This window comes from Panicum virgatum, chromosome 1N (assembly GCF_016808335.1).
Source record: "Panicum virgatum strain AP13 chromosome 1N, P.virgatum_v5, whole genome shotgun sequence".
Taxonomy (NCBI): domain Eukaryota; kingdom Viridiplantae; phylum Streptophyta; class Magnoliopsida; order Poales; family Poaceae; genus Panicum; species Panicum virgatum.
In genome coordinates, this window is record NC_053145.1 from 53,157,517 (window position 1) to 53,180,609 (window position 23,093).

At 46.9% G+C, this 23,093-nt stretch overlaps 1 protein-coding gene across 3 annotated transcripts; it reads right to left on the bottom strand.

Annotated features, from left to right (window-relative positions):
- Positions 1 to 1,132: 1,132 nt before the first annotated feature.
- On the bottom strand, positions 1,133 to 7,385 carry LOC120656621 (kinesin-like protein KIN-7C). Of its 3 annotated transcripts, none has more exons than XM_039934781.1 (14): positions 7,068 to 7,385; positions 6,252 to 6,551; positions 5,184 to 5,273; positions 4,996 to 5,096; positions 4,760 to 4,873; positions 4,590 to 4,671; positions 4,435 to 4,502; positions 4,292 to 4,357; positions 4,091 to 4,215; positions 3,640 to 3,967; positions 3,319 to 3,417; positions 2,563 to 3,240; positions 1,971 to 2,287; positions 1,133 to 1,875 (listed from the first exon to the last, which is right to left on the bottom strand). In XM_039934781.1, the coding sequence occupies exons 2-14, from the start codon at positions 6,496 to 6,498 to the stop codon at positions 1,542 to 1,544; spliced, it is 2,649 nt and encodes an 882-aa protein (XP_039790715.1). In that variant the 5' UTR covers positions 6,499 to 6,551; positions 7,068 to 7,385; the 3' UTR covers positions 1,133 to 1,541. The 3 variants fall into 3 exon arrangements, with proteins under 3 accessions (XP_039790715.1, XP_039790717.1, XP_039790716.1); XM_039934783.1 differs by having other exon boundaries at positions 1,138 to 1,875; positions 5,184 to 5,248; positions 7,068 to 7,268; XM_039934782.1 differs by lacking the exon at positions 7,068 to 7,385 and adding an exon at positions 6,659 to 6,808 and having other exon boundaries at positions 1,209 to 1,875.
- Positions 7,386 to 23,093: the final 15,708 nt, after the last annotated feature.

Sequence of the window (23,093 nt, forward strand, 5' to 3'; positions counted from 1 at the left end):
GAAATAAGTGGAGGGAAGGTCAACGTACGTGACACAGGTACCTCTCTACAAGTCCACGGCTACAGTACTTGGAGTACCGTCCCTACTGACTGCAAGACACCCGCGCACCACTCCAGATCGACTTGACCAGCTCTGCTCCTCCTGCTCCTCCGCACCTGCCCAGTCGCGAGCGTGGCTCGTGGGGGCTCCGAGAGCACGCGCAGGATGCACAGCAACAGCAGACGGTGGAAACGCATGGGCAATGCGGCGTTGGGCTTTAACTTTCCGCGCAGCAAAGGCGCGAGCTCATCATCACCGTACCGCCGGCCGCGGCCGGGGCTCACGACTGTCGGCGGCCGGGAGCCGGGGACCAGCAAAGGAATCGAGGACGGGAGGGGGGATCCGAAGCCGGGGGGCTCATGTTGAGGGGCTGCACCGCACCCGACACCGGAGGCTGGGGATCATGCAGAGTGGCTGCCGCTGCCGCCTGCCGGCCCGCGCGCGCGTGCTCCTCCTGGAGCTGGAGCCTCCCGTCCCATCTCTTCCCGCCGGCGCATTCCCACCCAGCCGTCGTCTACGGCGTCCAGATATGAAGGTTTCTCTGCAGCGTCCCCGTCCTGTGTTCCGCTCATGGTTCCAGACTTCCAAGTTCCAAACATACTACTGAAAAGATGAACGCATCGCGGCTTCGTATTTTCCTGGCATTGTGCTCGTTGACCTACGCCTCCTATTTCGTCGACATGTTCGTCGTGCTCTGCCCTTTGTAAGCTCCGAAGACCAAAAGTCAAGTCCAAAACGTGGAGGTGCACTGCCGACCATGCATGCTCACGGGCACGGAGCGCCGGCGCGAAGCACCCGAACAGGCGTGTCAGCATTCACCATCCAGCACGTTGCGCTCGGGCGCCCGCTGCTGTTCCTGCTGGTAGCGGCGGCGGTTGCCGTCCTCGACCCAACCGAGCGCGCGTCAAAATCCTTCCGCTTCCAGCCCACCCCGCCGGGCCACACGGACCTCGAACCACAGAGGGAGTACAGAGTGCTCAAATTTTAATCTAGATAATCTAAAAATTCTAAAAAAAATCGATCTTTTATCTCATACAATAATTTTAAGCTAAAAATATTGAAAAATCAAGTTGAACTGTAAAGAGAATATGAGAACGCTAGAACCATGATCCATATCATTACCATCCGGGGAAAGGATTGAGGGGCACGGTCCAACGGGCACGGGGGCAATCTCGGACAAGATGGCAATGACATATTACCATCGCACCACACGTTAAAGTTACACAACAGCGTCCGAAATTACGGTCGTAGGATGGTGTCGTCAGCAACTGGGGCTGAGGCGGCGGCGGCGGCGGCGGCTAGGCAGAAAAGCATGCAAGCAGCCAGCCACCGGAGCACAAGCGAACGGCCCGGCGAATGTGTTTCCTAAGATCCTACTCAAATCAGAGCCAAGATACACCACAACAAGTGAGGAAAAAGAAGAAACAGAAGGGAGAAAAGTTACAACTCTCTGGTCAGTCGTCGATCGTGCAGTGTCGTGTCATGAGTGGGTGTTGATCCGATCAGCCGAACGAAGGTAACCCGTATTTCCAGCCGTTGGAGGATCGCCGGCGAGGGGGCAGCTGCTGCTGCGGCGCGAAGCTGAGCCCGAACATCTCCCGGAGGACCTGCCCTGGCTCCTGGAGCCCGATCAGCCTGGCGACCAGGGAGGCGCTCTCCCTGACGTGCTCCAGGTCCTTTGTCCGCGTCCAGAGGCGGCGAGCCACCTGCAGCTTCCTCTTCTTGGAGTCCAGAGAAATGCCCCACTTGGTGTACACGTGCTCTCTTTCCACTGCCGTGAGCCGCTTCTGCATCTGCCTCGCAAGCATCTCCCGCTCGCGCTGCAGCTTCTTAGCACTGCGTGAAGCATATCAATGGATCAATAGTTCTCATTCTAAGAGGCGGCTGTGTCCATTGAAAAGTCATTAAAAGGGAAAGTGATGTTTACTCACCTCGCAGCTGGGGAAGAGTTCAAGCTCCCTACTACCACATTGCTAGGGGTGCTTCCCCGAGAATAAGTATCGCTGAGGAATGACAGCCTCCGAAGCTCCACTTCCATGTAGATTGAGTCAGCCTGATCTCCCTTGAATAGCAAGAAAAAGTAGGTCCTGTGGACTAAGGAAATACTGCATGAGTGCCAAAGCTCAATGATCTCCTGCTGTTTCTTCTCGAATTCCAATGGCCAGCGAGATGGTGATTGTGAAGCATCAGCAATCGGGTCCAATCCAATGCTCTTTATGGTCCCCTCTCCAAATTCTCCATTTGCATTCTGTAACATGGATTAACAAATTATTAATATAATGAGTCGATAGAAGAAAAATCAGCAGATTAGTACTAGTTTTAAGTTTGTCTAGAGTTTTCCAATAATAGGTGAAGTACTAAGCTAACACTGTACAAAGAAAAGATATAGAAAGCATGTTGTGCATAATGTGAAGTTGAATAAATCCTTAGCATGAAATACAATTTGGCGATAGACATACTATTTCATGGGCTTCAGTGACAAGAGCAAAAAACCTATTTTATGATAATCAGACAGTTTTGTACCTGACCACCATACTGTTTCTGATAATGAACCTGAGCCATTTCCTTCAATTCAGCAACAAATTCACCTATACCAGTGAACTCTGCATCGCATGCACCATTCGTCTTGGTTGAAACTATTGATCCTGCTCTTGAAAGAGTTTCACTTTCTACATCATTGTTCAGTGCAGATCCCCTTCTATGATTCCCTTCAGGCCCTCCTGGGAAACCAACCAAACTTCTATGCAGCGGGGTGTCATCATCCACCTCCATGCCATCAAACATAGTAGTACCTGTAAGTGATCTACAGCTCCTGCTTCTACCAAGAATTCTGGAGCCTGATGAGTTACGTGTCGAAGATCCTAGATCTCTGCCAACAGTGGCAAAAGGCCTTCTGATATTCTCCAAATGCTGCTCCAACGTGATAGGAGATTCACCAAGGAGCCTTGAATGCCTTGAATTCACTGACGTATTTGAACCATTACCACACAAGCTAGAATTCATGTTTGAACCTTGTGGACTACTGCTTTCACCAGCTGACATATCCAACTGTTCATTTCCTCCTGTTCCACTGGTCTCAATGCATCGCACTTCCTTGTAAAGATCTGAATCATCATGAGAGATCTGAGAACTATCATCCCTGCTGATGCTTGGGGGCATTCCAATTGATGGAGGACTTCGGGCTGAACGCTTTCCTGAGCCCTAAGCACATAAAAGCAAATTCATCTGTGAGGAACAATAAATGAATACTGCTACGAAACAGAAATCACAGAAGTATACCGAGTGCTTCGGGTGGTCCCCAACAGTCTGCAGCAGATTCTGCAACCTAGATTGAGCCAAATCACGCTGTGACTTGAGTTCTTTTATTTCTTTCTCCATCTGCAAATGCAAGTGAACAGCATGTCATGGATATATGGAAACAAAGCGACGATGATTTTCAAAACAGGTGGCACTGTGCTGTCTGCTAAAATATTGGAAAGAAGGTGTCTCCACAGGAAAATACAAATAGGGTCATGCGCCAAAAAATGGTTTTGAGTAATTTTCCATGGATCAACCGTGAAAGAAGAGCAGAAAGGTAAAACAAAAGGTTGGAAGCAGAACCTTTCTGATTTGGTTGTCCTTTTCCTTTACTAATGCTTCAAGACTGGAATTTGAAGCTGGTTGCCGCAACTCACTCTCCAGTCTAGCAACTTCCTTTTGCAAATGTTTAACTAGCGCTTTATCAGACATGACCACATTGACTTGGGCATTTGTAACTACTTCCTTTGCACAGCTCCCAAATAATAGAGTATTTCTTGATTGCTCAATATGACTGGTGGCTGGGCTCAGTGTACAAATGATGGCAGTTCTTGCATTACCTCCCAAAGATGGTTGTAATATGCGTGTGAGCTTTGAATCTCTATATGGTATATGTGCATTACTCCCCATGCTGCACACATAAAATGATCAGACTTAAATTATATTAACCAACTGAGCATTTAATACTGGATTAGAGAAGCCATTCCTCTTAGCATGCGAATTGAATAGATGTAATGAGAGTCGAGATAATAACCTTAGTTTCCTAATGACAGTGCCGAGGGCAAGCAAACTTCTGTTAATATGACAACCTTCTTTTAGTCTTGTGCCAGCAGACAACGCCTGCGATGCACGCTCACTTCCTGCCAGATCAACAAAGTTCTGCACAGAACAAATAATGCTCATGATTATTTTGATATAAAAAAAATTCCATCACATATTTGCTGGATGTACGTACTGCACTAGCAACAAGTGTAGTTGACTTGTCCTTCCCTAGGAACTCCCGAGCAGAACTTTCAACTGTCTGAATTAATACATACAGATTTCAGGAAAAAGCATACTTCCATGCAATTGATCAACGTAAACAAGTAGAGGACAAACCAATCTCAGTATCTGATGAGATCTGGAGCTTTTTTCATTTAAAAAGGTCTCCCCTGTCCTTCTTTGAGCTGTTGCAATCACATAATGCACAAATGAGACTACAGATAGGCACCAGCTACAATAATTTAAGGCACAGCAAGAAACCAATATTGCACCTTCGCATACAGAAATAAGCCCCTTGAGGTGGTTCCAGTCCCTTAATACAACCTCAGTAAGGTTCTCCACATAGGTGCCCTTCTGTCTCACAAATACCACTTAAACATCAATAAATGCAAATCTAGGAGAATTACAATCTATAGTGATAAAATGGGAATCTGTTTTTCACCTCTGCATCGTCCCAGAGTCTAAGAGGAGTATTTTCCGCGCTAAGAAGATCCCTTACAACTTCATTATATATTTCGATTGCTGAGAACTTTAGAACAAATGCTCTCTCTTCATGCTGAGAAAAGAAAAAACATGCATCTTAGGCTGTACTTTAACTTTCTTTTTTGAGGACTTATTATAGCGGCAACGAAATAAAACTGACCATGCAACCTGAGGATGGATGAGGATTATTCTTACCTTATTAATGTAATCATATATGTCTGCTACTGTATACTCTGTTACTCCTGTCATGGTATATGTCTTTCCGCTACTCGTTTGTCCATACGCAAAAATACTTGCTGCCAAAGGGGAAAAAACTTTAATTTAGAGCAGAAGCTTTGTCATTTGAGAAATAGAAATATTTTTGTTGTATGGTCTACACTCACAGTTAATGCCACTGACTACTGATAGAACAACTTCCCTAACCCCTTCCTCGTAGACTTCCTTGGTACTGCAGTCAGAATGAAAAACCCGATCTGCAATTAGAGCATTTCTGTTAACAGTCATAGATGTGACCAAAGGGCAATGTGAAAAATGATGCCTACTTTTCATCTGTATAGTTGCCAGGATAAGCTTATAATAAGAGAGGAAAAAAAGCAAGATCTAGTATGTCTGGGAGGACTGTTGGGCTGATATTTATATGATGCCCCAACAACAGAATTTGAAGGTCTCAGATGGTGCCATTGTACAAAATTTATACAGGTAACACCATCGCTCTCTCACATCACCCAGGGTGGCTTTTGCAGGCAACAGCTTCACCACTTTAATATTGTACATTCTATTTACAAAGAAAAGAAAAGGTACTTTAAAAGGCTACTGTAACTATTGAAGTCATTCTTGACCATCTGGGTTACTCTCATAGAACTGAGTACATCAAAATTCTTCAGAATAGCAAAAGATGGTGCTGTAACATATATAGTGAGTGTATAGTGTAGTCTGGTGATAATCTACTGGTAGTGGTAGGGGACTTAAATGTAATACAAAAAATGCAACTAAATTGTTTAAGGGATTAAACTGTTTTCGGCTTTGGGTGGTAATCCTAGAACCAATGGATGCCTGGGTTACAATAATATAAATAATAAAGTTTCCCAAATTGTAATATAGATTAGCTAAGGATAATGAGGCACAAAACAACAGCCAACTACAGAAAATGTTGCATCAAATGAAGGGGCAAGGTCCACCAGACCAAATGTGTAACATCTGTGGTCTGGTGATAATCTACTGCTAAGGACCTTAAATTAAATTTAAAAAAATACTCGCATTCGCAAACAAAATTATTGAAAGGTTTTACTGTTTTAGGATTTGGGTATTACTCCAAGAACCATTGGGTTACAATAACAGAAATAAGAACTTTCCTGAATTAGAATATAAAAAGCTAAGCATGCAAAGGCACAAAACAGCGGCCAACTACAAAACAAATGTAGCATCAAAATAAGGGGGGCAAGGTCACTGACCAAATGTGTACGCCGTCGGGGCTGTTGGTCGGTCCGGGAAGGTGCTCCGGAACATGACGGTGGTGTCATTGATGCACTCCCACTCCACAGGTTCCCCCCTCGCAACCTCCTTCTCGCTCAGCGGCCTAAGCCTGACCAGCACCTGTATCCTGTCCATCCTCCCCACACCTCCTCCGCCTCCATTAACCGCCTCCGGTCCAGCCATCTTATCCCACTGCACCAGCTCATCACCCCCAATCGCCCCCATTGTCGCTCACCTTACCTCTCCCCCTCCTCCTAACCTTTCCTCTTCTACAACACCTGCCGAAATCGCAGCGTCATCATAAGATATTAAGACGCGAGCAACAAGCAAAGCATATAAAATCTGAACAAAGAGCAACATGAGAAGCTAGGCAGCTGAAACGCACGAATCTGTCCTGTTCCCGCGAATTTGAGTGCAGGGCAAGGCTGTGCAGGGAGCTGGTGGTGGAGGAGAAGGCAAGGCATGAGCTCCAGTGGACCCTAACCGCCGAACGTAATTAGAGCAGTGGTTAGCACGTCGTTACTACGGGAGAAGCACCGATTAGTCCAAATCTATCACCACCCGAACCCCGCAGCTGCTCATTCCGTTCCGATGCCTTTAACCATCCGCCAACCCAGGAATTCCTAATTAACAGATCTGTGCGGTGCGGTGCGAAGGCGAAACAATCCCCCCAAACCTAACAACCAATATGGCGCAGGATCACATCACTAACCACCAGTAAACGCAGCAACCTATCTCTGGCAAGTAGGAACAAGAGACACCCAATCAGTAGCAGCAAGGGAGCGGGCGATTACCAGGACCGGGCGAAGACGGTTGCTCCCGGAAGGCGAAAGCTCGACTTGTCCGCGGACGGTGCAGCGGCGGCTGAGCCCGGCGGCCGCGGCCATGTTTGCAGTGCAGAGTGCAGCAGACCTGCCTACCTGGCGGAGTCCGCTCTGATAGCGCCGCCTCACCGCGCGCGAGAGCGAGTGCCGCCCACGACGATCTCGCTCGCCCGGTGATTTGGGGGGGCAGGGTCTCTTCTGACTCTGGAGTGCAGGAGACGGCGCCGATATTTTTTTTTTCTTTTGTTTCGCTGCCAGCGGACCGTTGCGATGATTCTGTAGTGCTTCGCCTTTCCCACCGTGGGATGGCTTTCAATTGTTTGTTTACTCACTCCACGGTCGGTGGATTGGTGTTTTTGCGTGCCGGCCCTATGTTTTGTGCTCGTTTCGACAAAAGACCTTTCACCATTTTGCAGGTTTCCGGCGGTTCTTCAATAAATATCTTCCGTAAAATAGTATTTAGATGCCTCTGTGACATTTATATTGATTATTAGAGGAGGTTTTTTTTATAATTCTCCAATAATTTTATCCCAATACGAATAACTTGATGGGAGAATAAAAGTTCCACCTTTGTTTGAGGAAAGCTGGAGTAACATATTAGGACAATTCGGTAGGAGAGATTTTAGATAACTGTTCAAATATATATTGTTCCAATATTGGCTGTTTACTAAGGAAGTGTAGACTGCTAGAGATGCTCTTTCATACGGCTAACAGTCCGCGTCGATCAGCTGAACGAAAACGTCGTCCATTTCAAAATCGTACTGAAGTGGCACTGCATAATACCATTGTCAACACTAGCTGCACGTTGTTTTCGAAAGAAAAAAGACACTAGCAACACGTCCTAACAGGACTGCCGAAGGGAAACGAATACTGATGATGAAACGAGGATATGCTAGAGAGGCACATGATGATACACACATGTGACAAAGCACATGACGGTTCCTCCACGCCTAACCAATATTCCAAACTCTCTCGTCTGTCGAATTTGGCATTAGCATTCTGCACATTGTATTCATGCATACGGTCATTTTCATATGATAACGATGTGCTACACCACCGGCGATGTACATGTCCGCGTTCCCGGAGAGTGACGACGACTTGCCTTGGAATTGATTCGGTGGCACGCATGGTACTGGCTCGGAAGATACGTACAAGAAGTTGGAAGAAATGAGAACGGGATGCGCCATACCATACGTACAAGGGTACAAGAACCTTGGATGCCGTGGAAGTAAAGAGAGGCACCGTCCTGGTCAGATTCAATGCGGGGGAACTAGTACGACGAAAGACATAGAACCCAGGAAATTACCGAGCCGTGGAAACGGTAACCCGAGGAGGCGAGGACCCATTCGCCAAATTCCTCCGAAACCGGCCGTCGCCTTCGGGTCTTCAGTGAGCGCATATCTGCAAACAAATTCAAATGATTTTAAACACACCTGCAGCATCGAAAGTGCAGTTCAGCCACTAACGAAAGCTCATTTCTGCAATCAGGTGTTGGGTTGCAGCTGCTGCTCTGAATATTTTAGTCTATTGATGAGTCGAGCATGACCCTCCTTCTCATATTGACATCAAAATTTGAAGTCAACCCACCACCCCCTCGTCAAGTAAAGATCAAAACAAGTTTTTTTTTTCTGAACAAGGATCAAAATAATAAAAAACTTCTCTTGTGGGGGGTAGTTGCTCCAGCATTTTGGTGGCAGGTTCCTTTCCAGAAGGAAGCTGAAAGTCTCCGGATCGAGCTCCACGAAGTCGTGCCGGGACGCGTGTTTTCAAAACAGCATTACTGCACCGCAGATTGCTAGTACGCGTCTCCCATGTGACCCGTAGGCCGTACGTAGCACACGCGAATCCTCGGCGACGGGCGCAATAAGAGCAACTCCAGCACCTCTATTTAGATGACTAAATTTATATTTTAATTATTTTGCTCAAATTTCCATTACCAGTAGGGTCTCTATTTCGGTGACTAAAATGAGGGAGTGACTAAATTTTCTCTCTCACTCCCTCAAATTATTCACCCTCTACTTAGGCTACTAAAAGTAGGACCCATTATTTTTTTCTCCTTTTAGTTTATTTAGAAGTCTATTTAGTCGGTGCTGCTGGAGTAGAGACTACATTTTAGATGACTAACTTGGAAAGTGTGGAGTCGCTCTAAAACCAACCACAGACACGCGCTCTCGTGACCAGTCTGACAAACTCCCCCGAGCCCAAGTAACTGGTGTGAGAACTGCCCAATTTAATATTATTTTAAACGAACCGCCGGTCATTATCATCCAAATGAGAGTTAACACGTGTTTGCCGGAGAGCGTGCCACGTGTTATCCCACATCTAGAGACACCAATAACCGACACGTCATCCATCCAAAATAATATCAAATCCGGTAGTCCCGGTATGTGCTCCAACATACGCCCAGAATCAGCATATGCACATACCATTTACAATCGAATACATCGCCAATAATCCACAAAGAGCAGTTTTATCAAAAACAGAGTTCGAAACTTAATATTATAAGTTCAATATAGGTGGGTTTCAGGCTTCACTTACAAGCCTTGGGCTCACGAAAGTCATATTAAATAGAAACATAAAGTTTATTGCATTTGCACGCTCTCACGAAGCTCGATTACGATAAAGTCATACTAAGATGATGATGCCTGGCTCAAAGACATCATCTCAACCACAATGACATACTCCTCCCCCGTATTTGGATCAGCGGGGTAGAAATGGCCGAACACCACTTCCGGCTCTCCTGCAACTAGGTTAAGAAAGCAACCTGAGTACAAAAGGTACTCGCAAGACTTACGCGATTAAATAAACAAGGATCATGCAATAGCTCAAGTAAAAGCTTTACGGTTAAGTAATTATTGCAGAAGCATTAGCTCTGTACACTATCACCTATCAGAATTAATTAATATTGCCCAAACCCCCCCAAACAATTTTAGTTGATTAAGAGAGTAATATAATTTATAACTGATCATAGCTGTAACATGAACCATTCTCATCATAATCGAAATTCTACGAGGAGTTCATGGGATAAGGAGCTTGCTCATAACCGAGAGCGCGGCAATTCGAATTGATTAAAACCTTGCAAGGGTGTACTACTTTACCCACACAACGCGAGGACCATGCGACTCATCCAACCGATCATGCCGGGCAAGGGGGTACTCACGTCAACCGTTTCCAACAAGGCTCGATCATTGAACCTCACACCTAACTTACGAGTAGAGACTTAGTTCCACCAGAGACATCTCTAAACTTTCCTACACATAGGTCCACCTGGGGACACACTAAGCCTCTCTGCATAGTCCGTAGCCACGTATCTAGGACTGCACATCAATGATCAAGTCAAAGAAGGTAATTGGCTTATCCGTGCCATTATATTGGATATGTGGTAGCACGGAAAGGTGCTCAAAACCGACGTCATCCACGGACGGTCCTTAAACGATTCAAGCGGACTATACTCATGTGACTCCATTCTCTAGGCCCTACCATTCCGCTCGAATATTGAGACTACCAAACTCTTAACAACCCAACCGAACCAGTGCGATCAAGGGTAAACGGTAAATGTGATTCTCCAAACCATTCCTGTCTAGCGAGAAATATAAGTATTCTAAGCAGGGCTAAGCATCTAGTCAAATTAAGTAGTTCATTGACTAACAAGTGACAAAGACATGGATAACAATTCAAGGAAGGATAGTGCATCAAATCAGGTACAAGAATGCAATACATACATAATATATATAACCCAACATTACCCTAGTGAGATAACTAAGCTAGCCAAATTAGATAGGTGCAAGGAATTATGCTTAGCTGCTTGCCTGGGTTAACTTCAGGCTCGACCACGAACTGGACTCCGGGTTCAGGCTCAATGAGCTCGGCGGGCTCCACGGGTTCGACCTCCGGCGGTTCGGTCACTATAATGCATGAATGAGATGCAAGAATTAAGAAATGAACTTAACAATAAGCATAAATCACCATTAAAAATGACCATGCAGAGAACATGGCAAAGAACTCATGAAAATTGGTTTTGCAGCAAAAGCATTTTACTATAATTAATCATAAATATATTAATTTTCAGCCACTCTAAACAAGGTAAAACAGAAAAGGAATGCAAACTAAACTAAACAAATCCAAGAAAATTATATTAGATACTAGGCATGAAAACAAGGCTAACAAAATAGGTTTTACTATTTTCTCACTTTCCAGCAAAAAGTTCTATATTAAACCATTTTCAGATAAAGCATAAGAAAACAAGCTAAAACTTTGATAAACAGCAAGGAAGCATGTGAACAAGTTGCACCACTGAAAACTACACCTCACAAGGAGTCTAACAAAATTTGGTTTGGAATTTTTAGAGCAATACACAAATAAATAAGCATTTTAATCACTTTTGCAATATGAAACCATAGATAAATCTACAGCAAAGTAACATGCAAAAAAATATTTTTCATGAGTAGATCTAAGCTAGAATAAACCAACAAAATAAATTTCATAATTTTTGGAGTTATACACGAATTTCTACATATTTTGCAAGATTGCAGACAAAAACACCTAAGAAAACCCTAGCAAAATCGCTAGGTGCACCCGGATCCAGCCACACCCGCCAGGCCAGAGGCCGACAGGTGGGCCCCACGGGCAGGCGCCCCACCCAAGCGGGGTCAAGGCAAGGCACGCGCCTTGACCCGCGCGTGGGCGCGGCGACGCGGCTAGGCGAGGCCGGAGCAAGTCGGGGGAGGCGCGCACGGGGTGGAGGGGATGGCGGCGAGCCTCACCGGCTACTTGGATGTCGGGGAACGGCGGCGGAGGGAGCTCGGGGCGGCGGTAATGGTGGAGGGGAACGGGCTAGGGTTCGAGAGGGTGGCGTAGAGGATAAGGCCGCGTCGTCGTCGTGGAGGATAAGAGCGAGCGGAGGACACGGGCGGCACGGCTGCCGAGGATGGCCGGCACGTGTCCCGGGGACGAACACCGGCGACGGGGCAATGCGTGCGCGCCGCGAAACAGAGCAGGGAGGAGGAGAAGGGTGGCTGACAGGTGGACCCGGCGTGGGAAAAAAATTATTTCTCTTTTTTTTGGCTGTGACAACTCTCCCCCCTTAAGAAAATCCCGTCCCGAGATTTAGGTAAGCAAGAGGGGAAGGATAGAATTCGGACTAGGTTGAGGCCATATTCACCTAGACAGGGTAAACATCTAAGAAATGGTGCACAAAGGCAGGGATGATGTGGTGTGAGACATTCCTAGGGTTTTCTTGATGGTGACTGTGTACACATAACAATATCTAGGAAAATGAACTTCATCAAAAAAGTGGAGTACGGTAGGGAGAGAACTTACTCATCGGAAAAGAATTCCGGGTATTCTTGACGTAATTGATCTTCACGCTCCCAAGTGGCTTCATCTTCGGTATGATTGCTCCATTGAACCTTTACAAACTTCACCATGTTACGCTTCACCTTTCTTTCATCTCGGTCAAGAATGGCAATTGGGTGTTCTTCGTATGTAAGACCCGGTTGAAGGTCAAGTGACTCAAGGTCGTTGGCGTCAGTTGGAACACGATGACATTTCTTGAATTGAGAGATATGAAAAACATTGTGCACGGCGGAGAGTGATTGAGGAAGGTCCAATTGATAAGCCACGGCTCCAACCTTCTTGATGATCCGAAAGGGTCCCACATAGCGTGGCGCTAATTTTCCTCTTACTTGAAAACGGCGAGTGCCCTTAAATGGAGAAACCTTGAGATAGACATAATCACCAATTTTGAGGTGGAGTTCTCGGCGACGACGATCAGCATAAGTCTTCTGGCGAGATTGAGCAAAGCGAAGATTCTCACAAATAATCCTGACTTGATCCTCAGCATCTTTCACCAAATCTGGACCAAAGAAAGGCCTTTCTCCAGATTCAGACCAATTGATCGGAGTTCTGCACCGTCTTCCATAGAGAGCTTCAAAAGGTGACATTTTGATACTTGCTTGATAACTATTGTTATAAGAGAACTCTGCGAACGGCAAGCATGTAACCCATTTCTTCTCATATATGAGAGCACAAGCTCGTAGCATATCTTCTAGGATTTGATTGACCCTCTCGGCTTGACCGTCGGTTTGAGGATGATAAGCAGTACTATAGGTGAGATCAGTTCCCATGGCTTGATGAAGACTTCTCCAAAAGTGAGCAACAAACTGAGGACCACAATCAGAGACAATTTTCTTAGGAACACCATGCAGACAGACAATACGAGTGAGGTATAACTCCGCATATTGCTTGACGAGATAAGTAGACTTTACCGGAAGAAAATGAGCCGACTTTGTCAAACGATCAACGATTACCCATATAGAATCATACCCTTGAGAAGACTTAGGTAATCCAATGATGATATCCATTCCAATTTCTTCCCACTTCCATGATGGAATAGGTAAGGGCTGAAGAGTACCAGCTGGTTTGAGATGCTCGGCTTTAACCTTCTGGCAAACATCGCATTCGGCGACATATCGAGCGATTTCTCGCTTCATGCGAGTCCACCAAAGCCTTTACTTGAGATCTTGATACATTTTGGTACTGCCCGAATGAATGGAGAATTGAGAACTATGGGCTTCATCAAGGATAATTCGCCTGAGGTTATGATCCTTAGGCACCACAATTCGCTTCCCAAAGAATAGAACTCCATGATCATCCGTAGAGAAACACCGAGCTTTGCCCTCCTTCATTAGTTCCCGAATTCGAGCCATACCCTTATTCTTCTTTTGGGCTTCCTTAATTTGATCATAAAGGTCAGATTTAACCGTGAGAGTAGCAAGATAACCTTTCTTGACCATAGAAATTCCGAGTTTTCGGAGATCATCACAGAGAGTATGCAAAGGAGGGGCTATGGTCAAGCAATTACATTGAGCCTTCCGGCTTAGTGCATCAGCGACGACATTTGACTTACCAGGATGATAATGCACTTCAAGATCATAATCCTTGATCAGTTCAAGCCATCAACGTTGCTTCATGTTGAGATCAGATTGAGTGAAAATATACTTGAGACTCTTGTGATCAGTATAGATGTTGCAATGATTGCCAAGCAGATAGTGATGCCATATTTTGAGAGCATGGACAACAGCCGCAAGCTCTAAATCATGGGTAGGATAATTTTCTTCATGTCTCTTGAGTTGTCGAGAAGCATAGGCCACTACTCGGTCTTCTTGCATAAGGACACAACACAGACCGATGCGAGAAGCATCGCAATAAACATCAAAGCTCTTGGAAATATTTGGCTGAGCAAGAATAGGAGCAGTAGTGAGACGATCCTTAAGGGTTTGAAAAGCTTCTTCATAGGCTGGGGACCACTCAAACTTAATCACATTCTTCAGTAACTCGGTCATAGGCTTCGCAATTTTTGAAAAATTCTCTATGAACCGGCGGTAATATCCCGCAAGTCCCAGAAAACTCCGAATCTCATGGACATTCTGAGGTTGCTTCCAATCAAGAACATCTTGCACCATACTAGGATCTACAGCAATACCATCCTTGGAGAGAATATGACCGAGAAAAGAGACCTTTTCCAGCCAAAATTCACATTTGCTAAACTTGGTATAAAAACGATGTTCTCTCAGCTTTTGAAGGACAATATGAATATGACGAGCATGATCTTCTTGAGTCTTAGAATAAATGAGAATATCATCAATGAAGATGATCACAAAGACATCAAGTTCCTCCATGAAGATGCTACTAATCAGATACATGAAATAAGCCGGTGCATTGGTGAGGCCGAAGGACATGACAGTGAATTCATAAAGACCATATCTAGTAGAGAAAGCCGTTTTAGGAATATCTTCTTTCTGGATCTTGATTTGATGATAACCTAACCTTAGATCAATCTTGGAGAAATAATGAGCTCCCAAGAGTTGATCAAATAAGATATCAATCCGAGGAAGAGGATATTTGTTCTTGACAGTGACTTCGTTTAACGGACGGTAATCAACACACATCCGTAAACTATCATCTTTCTTCTTCACAAAAAGAGCCGGGCATCCCCAAGAAGAGGAGCTCGGACGAATGAAACCCTTATCCAACAGAACCTTGAGTTGCTCCTTCAATTCTCTCAGTTCATTAGGAGGCATTCGATAAGGCTGTTTAGAGATAAGAGCAGTCCCGGGCATGAGCTCTATAATGAATTCCACCTCACGATCAAGAGGCTTACCCGGTAATTCTTCCGGAAAGACATCTGGATACTCACACACCACAGGAATATCTTCCAAAGCAGTAACTTTAGTACTCTGCAAAGCACATAAACAAGATTCCATCTAGGCAAAAGAGAGTAGAACTCTACTCCCTAAGGGATGCAAAAGATCGATGGTGCGGGGCCCACATTTGATAACTCCATCATGCTTACCCAACCAATTCATCCCAATAATCACATCTAACCCCAGCTTGTCTAGAATGAGAAAATTGGCTCGAAAAGTAACTCCCTCAATGAGAATTAGAACCTCATTAACAAAGTGTTTGGCAATGATTTCCCCACCCGGTGATTCTATATGGTATGGCACTTGTAGATTTTACATCTCAAGCTTACTATGTAGTATAAATTTCTTGCTGATGAATAATAAAGTTGCTCCAGAATCAAAAAGAACCATAGCAGGGTGAGAATTGATTAGGAGCGTACCCATAAGAACTTCGGCATTCTCCAGAATTTCTTCAGCAGTGGTGTAGTTGAGGCGGCCACGTTTAGGAGCTTGTTGTGGCTTGGCTTCTTGGCGCTGTGCTTGAGGTAGAGGGTTATTAGGCCTGGGTGCATTTGTAAGGATCGATGGACCAAGAGGGGGGGGTGAATTGGGTCTTTTTCAATTTCTAAAATAAAGTAAAGCAACCTTAACCTATGCAAAGCTAGTAGGGCACCAATTCACCAACCGGATAACTAAGCTACCTACACAAGCTAAGAGAGATAAAAACAAAGTAAAGCCTAGCAAGGTAGAGCTAAGTTATGATCTCTAAGTCAAGCACATGAGTAATTTGCAAGAAAGAAAATGCTTGAATAAAGAGAGTGGACAAGAGACGACCGGATTTTTTTCCGTGGTATCGATGTGTTGGCACACACCCCTAATCTACGTTGTGACACTCTCAAAGAGTCTTGTCACCTCCCAAGTCACCGAGACGAGGGCGCTCACTAAGAGTCTCCGTTCACCATCCCGGCGTGGTGGAGATCAAGCCACGTACAATCTTCTTCTCCGGGCTCCCACAATCCTTGGCAAGCTCCGCGAGAAACACCCCGATCACCAAGATCGCCTAGGTGATGCCAATCACCAAGAGTAACAAGCTAAGGCCTTCACTTGAGCAAGAACCGATCACCAAGAACGGATGCACACTAGCTTTTCTCTACTCAAGTCCTTAATCTTGCTTCTTGATTGATTGAATGCACAAGTATGTGAATGATGAAGCTCAATGTGGCTCTTGACTATAGTATGAGTGTATGGATGTTGACTGGTGTCAAGAGTGGGCGAAATGACCCATTGGAGGGGTATATATAGGCAGCTCACACAAATAGAGCCGTTGGAGAAAAGCTGCCAGAAAACTGCGTAGCGCCGGTTAATCCGACGTACCCCCCATTGTCATCGTCGGTTTAACCGGTGAATGTAAACTGCCTCTTCTGAAAACTAGCCGTTACAACTGGGGCAGATTAACCGACGTAGCATCGGTTTAACCGGTGAGTGTAGTTGTCCACTGAACCACTGAAAAATCAAGTCTCTGGACAACTGCACCGACGTTAACTCAAACCTATCGTCGGTTTAACCGGTGAGTACAACTTTTAAATTCCTCTGAAAAACCATCTCACTGGTCAATTGCACCGACGTCTTGATTCAAACAGCGTCGGTTAATCCGGTGAATAGAACTTGAATTTTCCTGGAAAAACCAACTCTGGACCAATGCACCGACGTTAAATTCAAACACGTCGGTTTAACCGGTGTATTGAATTTGTCCAGACTCTGCTGACTTCATTTAACCGACGTATAGAAAATTGAGAGCGTCGGTTAAACCGGTGTATAGACTTTTTCTGATTTTGTCTTTTCTGATTTGAGTCTTGAATGAAATCCAAATATTCTTGAGATATAGTTTGAGAACCACTTATTTGAACTTCTAGAAACCTGAGTGACCATAGTGTGCATCCATTTTCAAATGATCATGTCCATGCTCAAGTTACTTAGCCTTAACCCCTCTTAATAGTGCGATCACTACAAAACTATAAAACCTATACTAACCTAAGTGTCCTTCTCAACCTTATGACACTTAGGACTAGAAAGATCCTTAGTCTTGACATAAAATTGAGTTGAATACCGAGATCGCCTTTTTGAATAATGAAATTGAGGGGCCTCTTTTGACATATGACCAAATGAGCGATAATGATCTATTAAGCTGCACAAACTCATTAGTCACAATAATGGTTGTCATTAATCACCGAAACATACCTTGAGGGCCTAGATGCTTACAATCTCCCCCTTTTTGGTGATTGATGACAACACAAACATAAATGACGAGAGAGCGAGAAAGATAAAACAGGATAAACACAAGCGAACTCGAAAAGAAGGACCAAAGAGCTCAACGGCTCAAACGAAATTCATAGATATGTCTCAAAGCACGGCATACTCAAGCGACAAATGTACATATCCATGAACTAACACCAAATGTGATACAAAGAATCAAAGTCCTGATAACTACGAGCTCTCTCTAGCTCTACCCTCCCCCTAACTCTGGTGCTCCCCCTAACACCTCTCCCCCTTTGGCACCAAAGCACCAAAAGGCGAGCTACGGGTCGTGCTGTCGTGGTACGGCGACGAAGCGGTCCGGGTCGTCGTCATCGGACGGAGAACTCTCACCCTCGGTGACAGACGAAAGCTGCTGGTCTGGGTCTGAGTTCACTGGGGGGGGTGACTGTCGTGGAGGCTCTCGTGCTGGCACTGCCTGGTAGAGGATCCGTAGAAGTCGTAACCGGGCCAGCGGAAGAAGTATCAATATCCGAAGAAGTGACCGCTGAAGCTGCCGGCTGCGTCGACTGTGGAAGCAGGGACTCCTCTACTGCTCCTCCCCCTGAAGGTGCTGCCTGAACTGAGGAAGAGAGGGCGACCGACTGAACTGCTGACGGTGAGTCCTGAAAGAGTGTGGTCGCTGGCAGTGGAGAGAACAGTGGACGACCGGCAGACCCAAGTAATGCGGACATCGAGAACGTGGTCTCTGGTGTCGCTGAGGTAGCTGGAGCTGCAGTAGGGGCTGGAGCTGGTGTAACGGCAAGCTGAGGTGCTCCAACACCCTGAAGGCCTGGCTGTCCTGGCTGCTGCGGGGCGAGTCCGGTGTGAGAGTAAAGCTGTGAGATCATCCCGAACATCGCCATCATGCCCTGCTGCATCTGCTGGAACTGAGCGTCTGTCCTCTGTGAAACTCTGTCAATGAGACCAACAAAACGCTCCTCTGTCGCTGCACGCTCTCGGGCTGCCTCTCTCTGAATAGCAGCAATCTGAGCCTCATGGGCTCTCCTGGCCTCCTCCTGAGCAAGTCTGTCCTCCCTCTGCTGGGTCACGAGCTGCTGTAGTAGTGAAGTGAGCTCGGACGGCTGAGTCACCTGAGACTCAGAGACTGTAGCAGCTGCTGGTGACTCTGGAGCTGGCTCTCTAGACCCCCCTGCCTCGTGGTCGTGACTAGCTGGGGCTGCTGCAGGGAAGTACTCTACGTCCTCGGAGGAGTCTGACTCACGCTCAGACCAGTGTATCTCATCCTCTCCTCCAGGAAGCTGTGCCTCGGCGGCAAGCAGTGCCTCGTCCTCCTGTGCTACACGGGCCTGTGCCTCTGGTGACAACTGTGCCATGGCAGCTCTCTCTGCCTGTCTGCCCCTCCTCCGGTCCTGTGGAGCTGTCGGTCGGTAAACTGGGAACCGGGGAGCCTCGTCGTGACGGTAGGGAGCACTGATGGGTGACTCTGCTGGCACAATCATAGAACATATATAGCTGATCCAGTGTGCAAAGGGAAACTGTCGCACCACACCCATCCCGTCTGTGATCACATCCTCTATCTCAGCCAAAATAAAGTCAACTATGTCAAACGGCTCGTGAGTGAGGATGTGTAGAAGCAGGAGCTGCTGCAGTCCTGTAAACCCCTCTGGGTAGCCACTCCTCGGTAGCAAAGTCCTCCGGAGTGCCATGTGTACTGCGTATGCCTCTGGGGTCAGCAAGCTGGGAACTCTGGCGTAGGAGGCAGGGAACGGCTGGCGGAAACACTGAGAGATCGCCTCATGAGAGGGTGCAATCCCGCCAATCATCGCTCTGCGCGGTGGATCTGCATCTCCGTAAACCATCTCGTGTAGGGAGACGTCAACTAAGTCAACTCCGAGAATCCCTGCTATCGTCGCTCTCGACAAACCAAAGACCTGGCCTTCATAAACAAAGTGTACTGCTCGACGCTCGGGAGCAATCCAGGCCGTGGCATAGAAGACTCTGACCCAGTCCTCAATATATCTGTTCTGCTCAATCTGGAGTAACCTGGGCAGGCCCCTGAAGTGAGCGAAGTGCTCTCTGACATCTGCTCCCCCTGCGGCTGTCCTCAGAGACACCCAGTCAAGCACTCTGTGCGGGAAGATCCTGTGACCCCGCCTCTGGTAGGTCTCGTAGAAACTGGCCTGAAGAAGCGTCCAGAACCTACGTTCGACTCGGCTGTCACGGGTCACGGGGAACCAGTCCTCCTCCTGAACACTCCACCTGAGCCTCTTGACCTTCGCCGCATTGGCCTTGGTCAAGTTCTGGAGCAGCACACCTGGCTCCAGACGCACAACAGTGTCCATACGGAACACTGCGCGCTCGGCCTCTAGGGCCTCGGCTCTACGAGCTGCTGCTGCTGCAGCTGTGGACCTGCGAGGCTCCTGTGGCTGGTGACCTCCTCGCGTCCTCGGTCCAGTGCGACGCTCGGTCGCTGGTGAAGTCTCTGCTGCTGGGGATGTCTGCCGAGTGCGGCCAGACCGTCGTAGAGTCGGTGACTCCTGTGTGCTCTGCCCCTTAGACTGCTCGGACTGCTCTGCCTCTGAATCTGAATCTGCAGTTGTATCTGACTGATCTGACTCTGCTGCTGCTGCTGCGGCTCTGGTGGCCCTGGCACCTCTCACTCTACCCATGCCCCTGCCTCTGCCTCTGCCTCTGCCTCTGGGGTCCTCCCTGATCTGGAACGGACGAGCGCGGCCTGATGCCTGCTCCTCGGTGGCCTTGGCCACCATCTCGGCCCTCTCGGCCTCCTTCTCTGCACGAGTCCGCTTGCGAGCGGGCTTCTCGACCACGACCTCCTTTCCCTTTCTCTTCTCGCGACCCATCTCGAACAGGCAAACGATCGAACACTTGGCGTGCACGGATCGGCTGCGGCTGCGGCGTGAAAAAAGCGAAGGCGGCGCGGCTGCGTGGGCTGCTCGATGTGTGGAAGCTGCGGCTCTGAGCACGTGGATGGCGTGGAGTACGGCGGCGCTTGGCGATGGAGACTTGTGCGGGCGGCGTACGGTGCAAGCGGCGGCGGCGGCTACGCGCGCAGGCGGCGCAAGCGGTTGCGCGGGCGGCGCGGTGAGCGTGCGAGACCGGCGCACGGTGGTGGCAGCGCGAGCGCACGGCGGCGGTGCGGTGGTTCGGCGGCTGTGCGGAGGGAAGGCGACGGCGCGATGGGAGCGAGTCGGGCGGCGGCGGCGTGAAGGAGTCGGGCGAAACAGAGGAGGAAGGAAGCCAGGCGTCCGCGGGCAAGACACATATATGACAGGTGGGCCCGCGATTTTCCTTAACGCCGGTCGATCCGACGCCTAGGGTTTGAACGCCGGTTGATTGCGTCGGTGTAGTTCACCCGAGACTCTACCAGATCTGTTTTTGAACGCCGGTTGAACCGATGCTGCCAAAAGTGACCTCGTCGGTTGATTGATAAAAACACCGGTTGATTGCTAGGTCTGATTTGCATTTACTATCACCGGTTGATCCGATGCTCTGACTTTTGTATACGCCGGTTGAACGCCTGAAACTTGACTGAACTGAGACAAACTTTAGTAACGCCGGTTAATCCGATGGGTATTGATCCTTTGAACGTCGGTTTAACCGGTGAAGGCAAAAACCCCACACTCAGCTCACTCTTCTATGCTAAGTCCAATAAACTTATAAAACTCAAATAAACTCAAGTTAATGGACTTGCATAGGCGACTTTACCCCTCAAAAAAAATAGGATAGCACACTTGCTTAAATAAATTTCTTTTTAAATACAAGGAAAAGCCGCAAGAGAGACAAAGCGCCAAATGAAATGTATGAGCCATGTCATAGGAATATTGAAGATAGAAAGCTTCAAACTCATCATGACATTGCTCACTAGGCAATAACGCACCTAACACTTTGCTCTTTTCACTTTTCATGAATTAAGATCTTGTATATGAAAACAAGTCTCATTTTCATCAAGTGATCTCCTTTGTGACCCTTACGCATGCAATGATAATGCAAGCTACAACCACATGCGAAAGTATAGTAAACATGAAGTGCACATCTATATGACAAGAAATGCATAACAAGAAATTAAGATCTACTTGTCAAGTTTGAACCCACGGGAAGCTTCTTCATGATGAGCCTTTCTACAAGCCTAGAGGAAAACAAGTGGACCACCACCTCTAGCTAAACCCTTGCTCATCACTATCTTACCATGGTTAGACAAGTGTCCTATATGTATGCATTTTTCTATATGACATGGCAACTTACATGACGTTTGCCGCATCTAACACATTAAGCTCATTCCTTAGCCTAACAAAGGTACTCTCGTCTAAAGGTTTTGTGAATATATCCGCCAATTGCTCCTCGGATCTCACACCTTGAAGGGAAATGTCCCCCTTGGCTTCGTGATCACGCAAGAAGTGATGGCGAATATCAATGTGCTTTGTGCGAGAGTGTTGAACTGGATTCTTGGCAATTTTTACGGCACTTTCATTGTCACAAAGGAGTGGGATCCTATCTAGTTTCACACCAAAGTCCAAAAGGGTTTGCTTCATATATAGGATTTGGGCACAACATGCACCGACCGCTATATATTCCGCTTCCGCGGTGGACAAAGCCACGGAATTTTGCTTCTTACTCGACCAAGAAACTAGAGAACGCCCAAGCAAGTGGCAACCCCCGGAGGTACTCTTGCGATCCACACGGCTTCCGGCAAAATCCGAATCCGAGTATCCCAAGAGATCTAAACTAGCGCCTTTGGGGTACCACAAGCCTATGCTAGGAGTGTGCTTGAGATACCGAAGGATCCTATTCACAGCCGAAAGGTGTGACTCCTTTGGGTTAGCTTGAAAGCGGGCACACAAGCACACACTAAACATTATATCGGGCCTAGATGCGGTAAGGTAAAGCAAAGACCCTATCATAGAACGATAGAGGGATTGATCAACCGGTTTACCGTCCACATCCAAGTCGAGATGCCCATTGGTCGCCATGGGTGTCTTGATTGGCTTGCACTCATCCATCTTGAACTTCTTCAAGATATCTTTAGTATACTTTTCTTGATGGATGAATGTCCCTTCCTTCATTTGTTTGACTTGAAAACCAAGGAAGAAGGTCAATTCGCCAATCATGGACATCTCGAATTCCCTAGACATCATGGTAGCAAACTCATGGCTAAGTAAATCATTAGTTGAGCCAAAGATAATATCGTCAACATAAATTTGACAAATGAAAAGATCCCCGTTGACGTCTTTTGTGAACAACGTGGTGTCCACCCTCCCGATCTTGAAGCCTTGCATGATTAAGAAGTCACGAAGCCTCTCATACCAAGCCCTTGGAGCTTGTTTGAGCCCATAGAGTGCCTTGTGCAACCTATAAACATGGTTAGGATTCCTCGGATCTTCAAACCCGGGAGGTTGCTCAACATAAACAAGTTCGTTAATAACGCCATTTAAGAATGCACTTTTCACATCCATTTGATACAACTTAATGTTATGATGTGAAGAGTAAGCAAGAAGGATACGGATAGCTTCAAGTCTTGCGACCGGAGCAAAAGTTTCAC

Coding starts and splice junctions, on each gene's coding strand:
- LOC120656621 (XM_039934781.1), bottom strand. CDS start 6,498: ATGGGGGCGATTGGGGGTGATGAGCTGGTGCAGTGGGATAAGATGGCT. Junction 4,358..4,434: donor CTCATCAGATACTGAGATTG/GTTTGTCCTCTA, acceptor GTATTAATTCAG/ACAGTTGAAAGTTCTGCTCG. Junction 2,288..2,562: donor AGAAACAGTATGGTGGTCAG/GTACAAAACTGT, acceptor TCCATGTTACAG/AATGCAAATGGAGAATTTGG.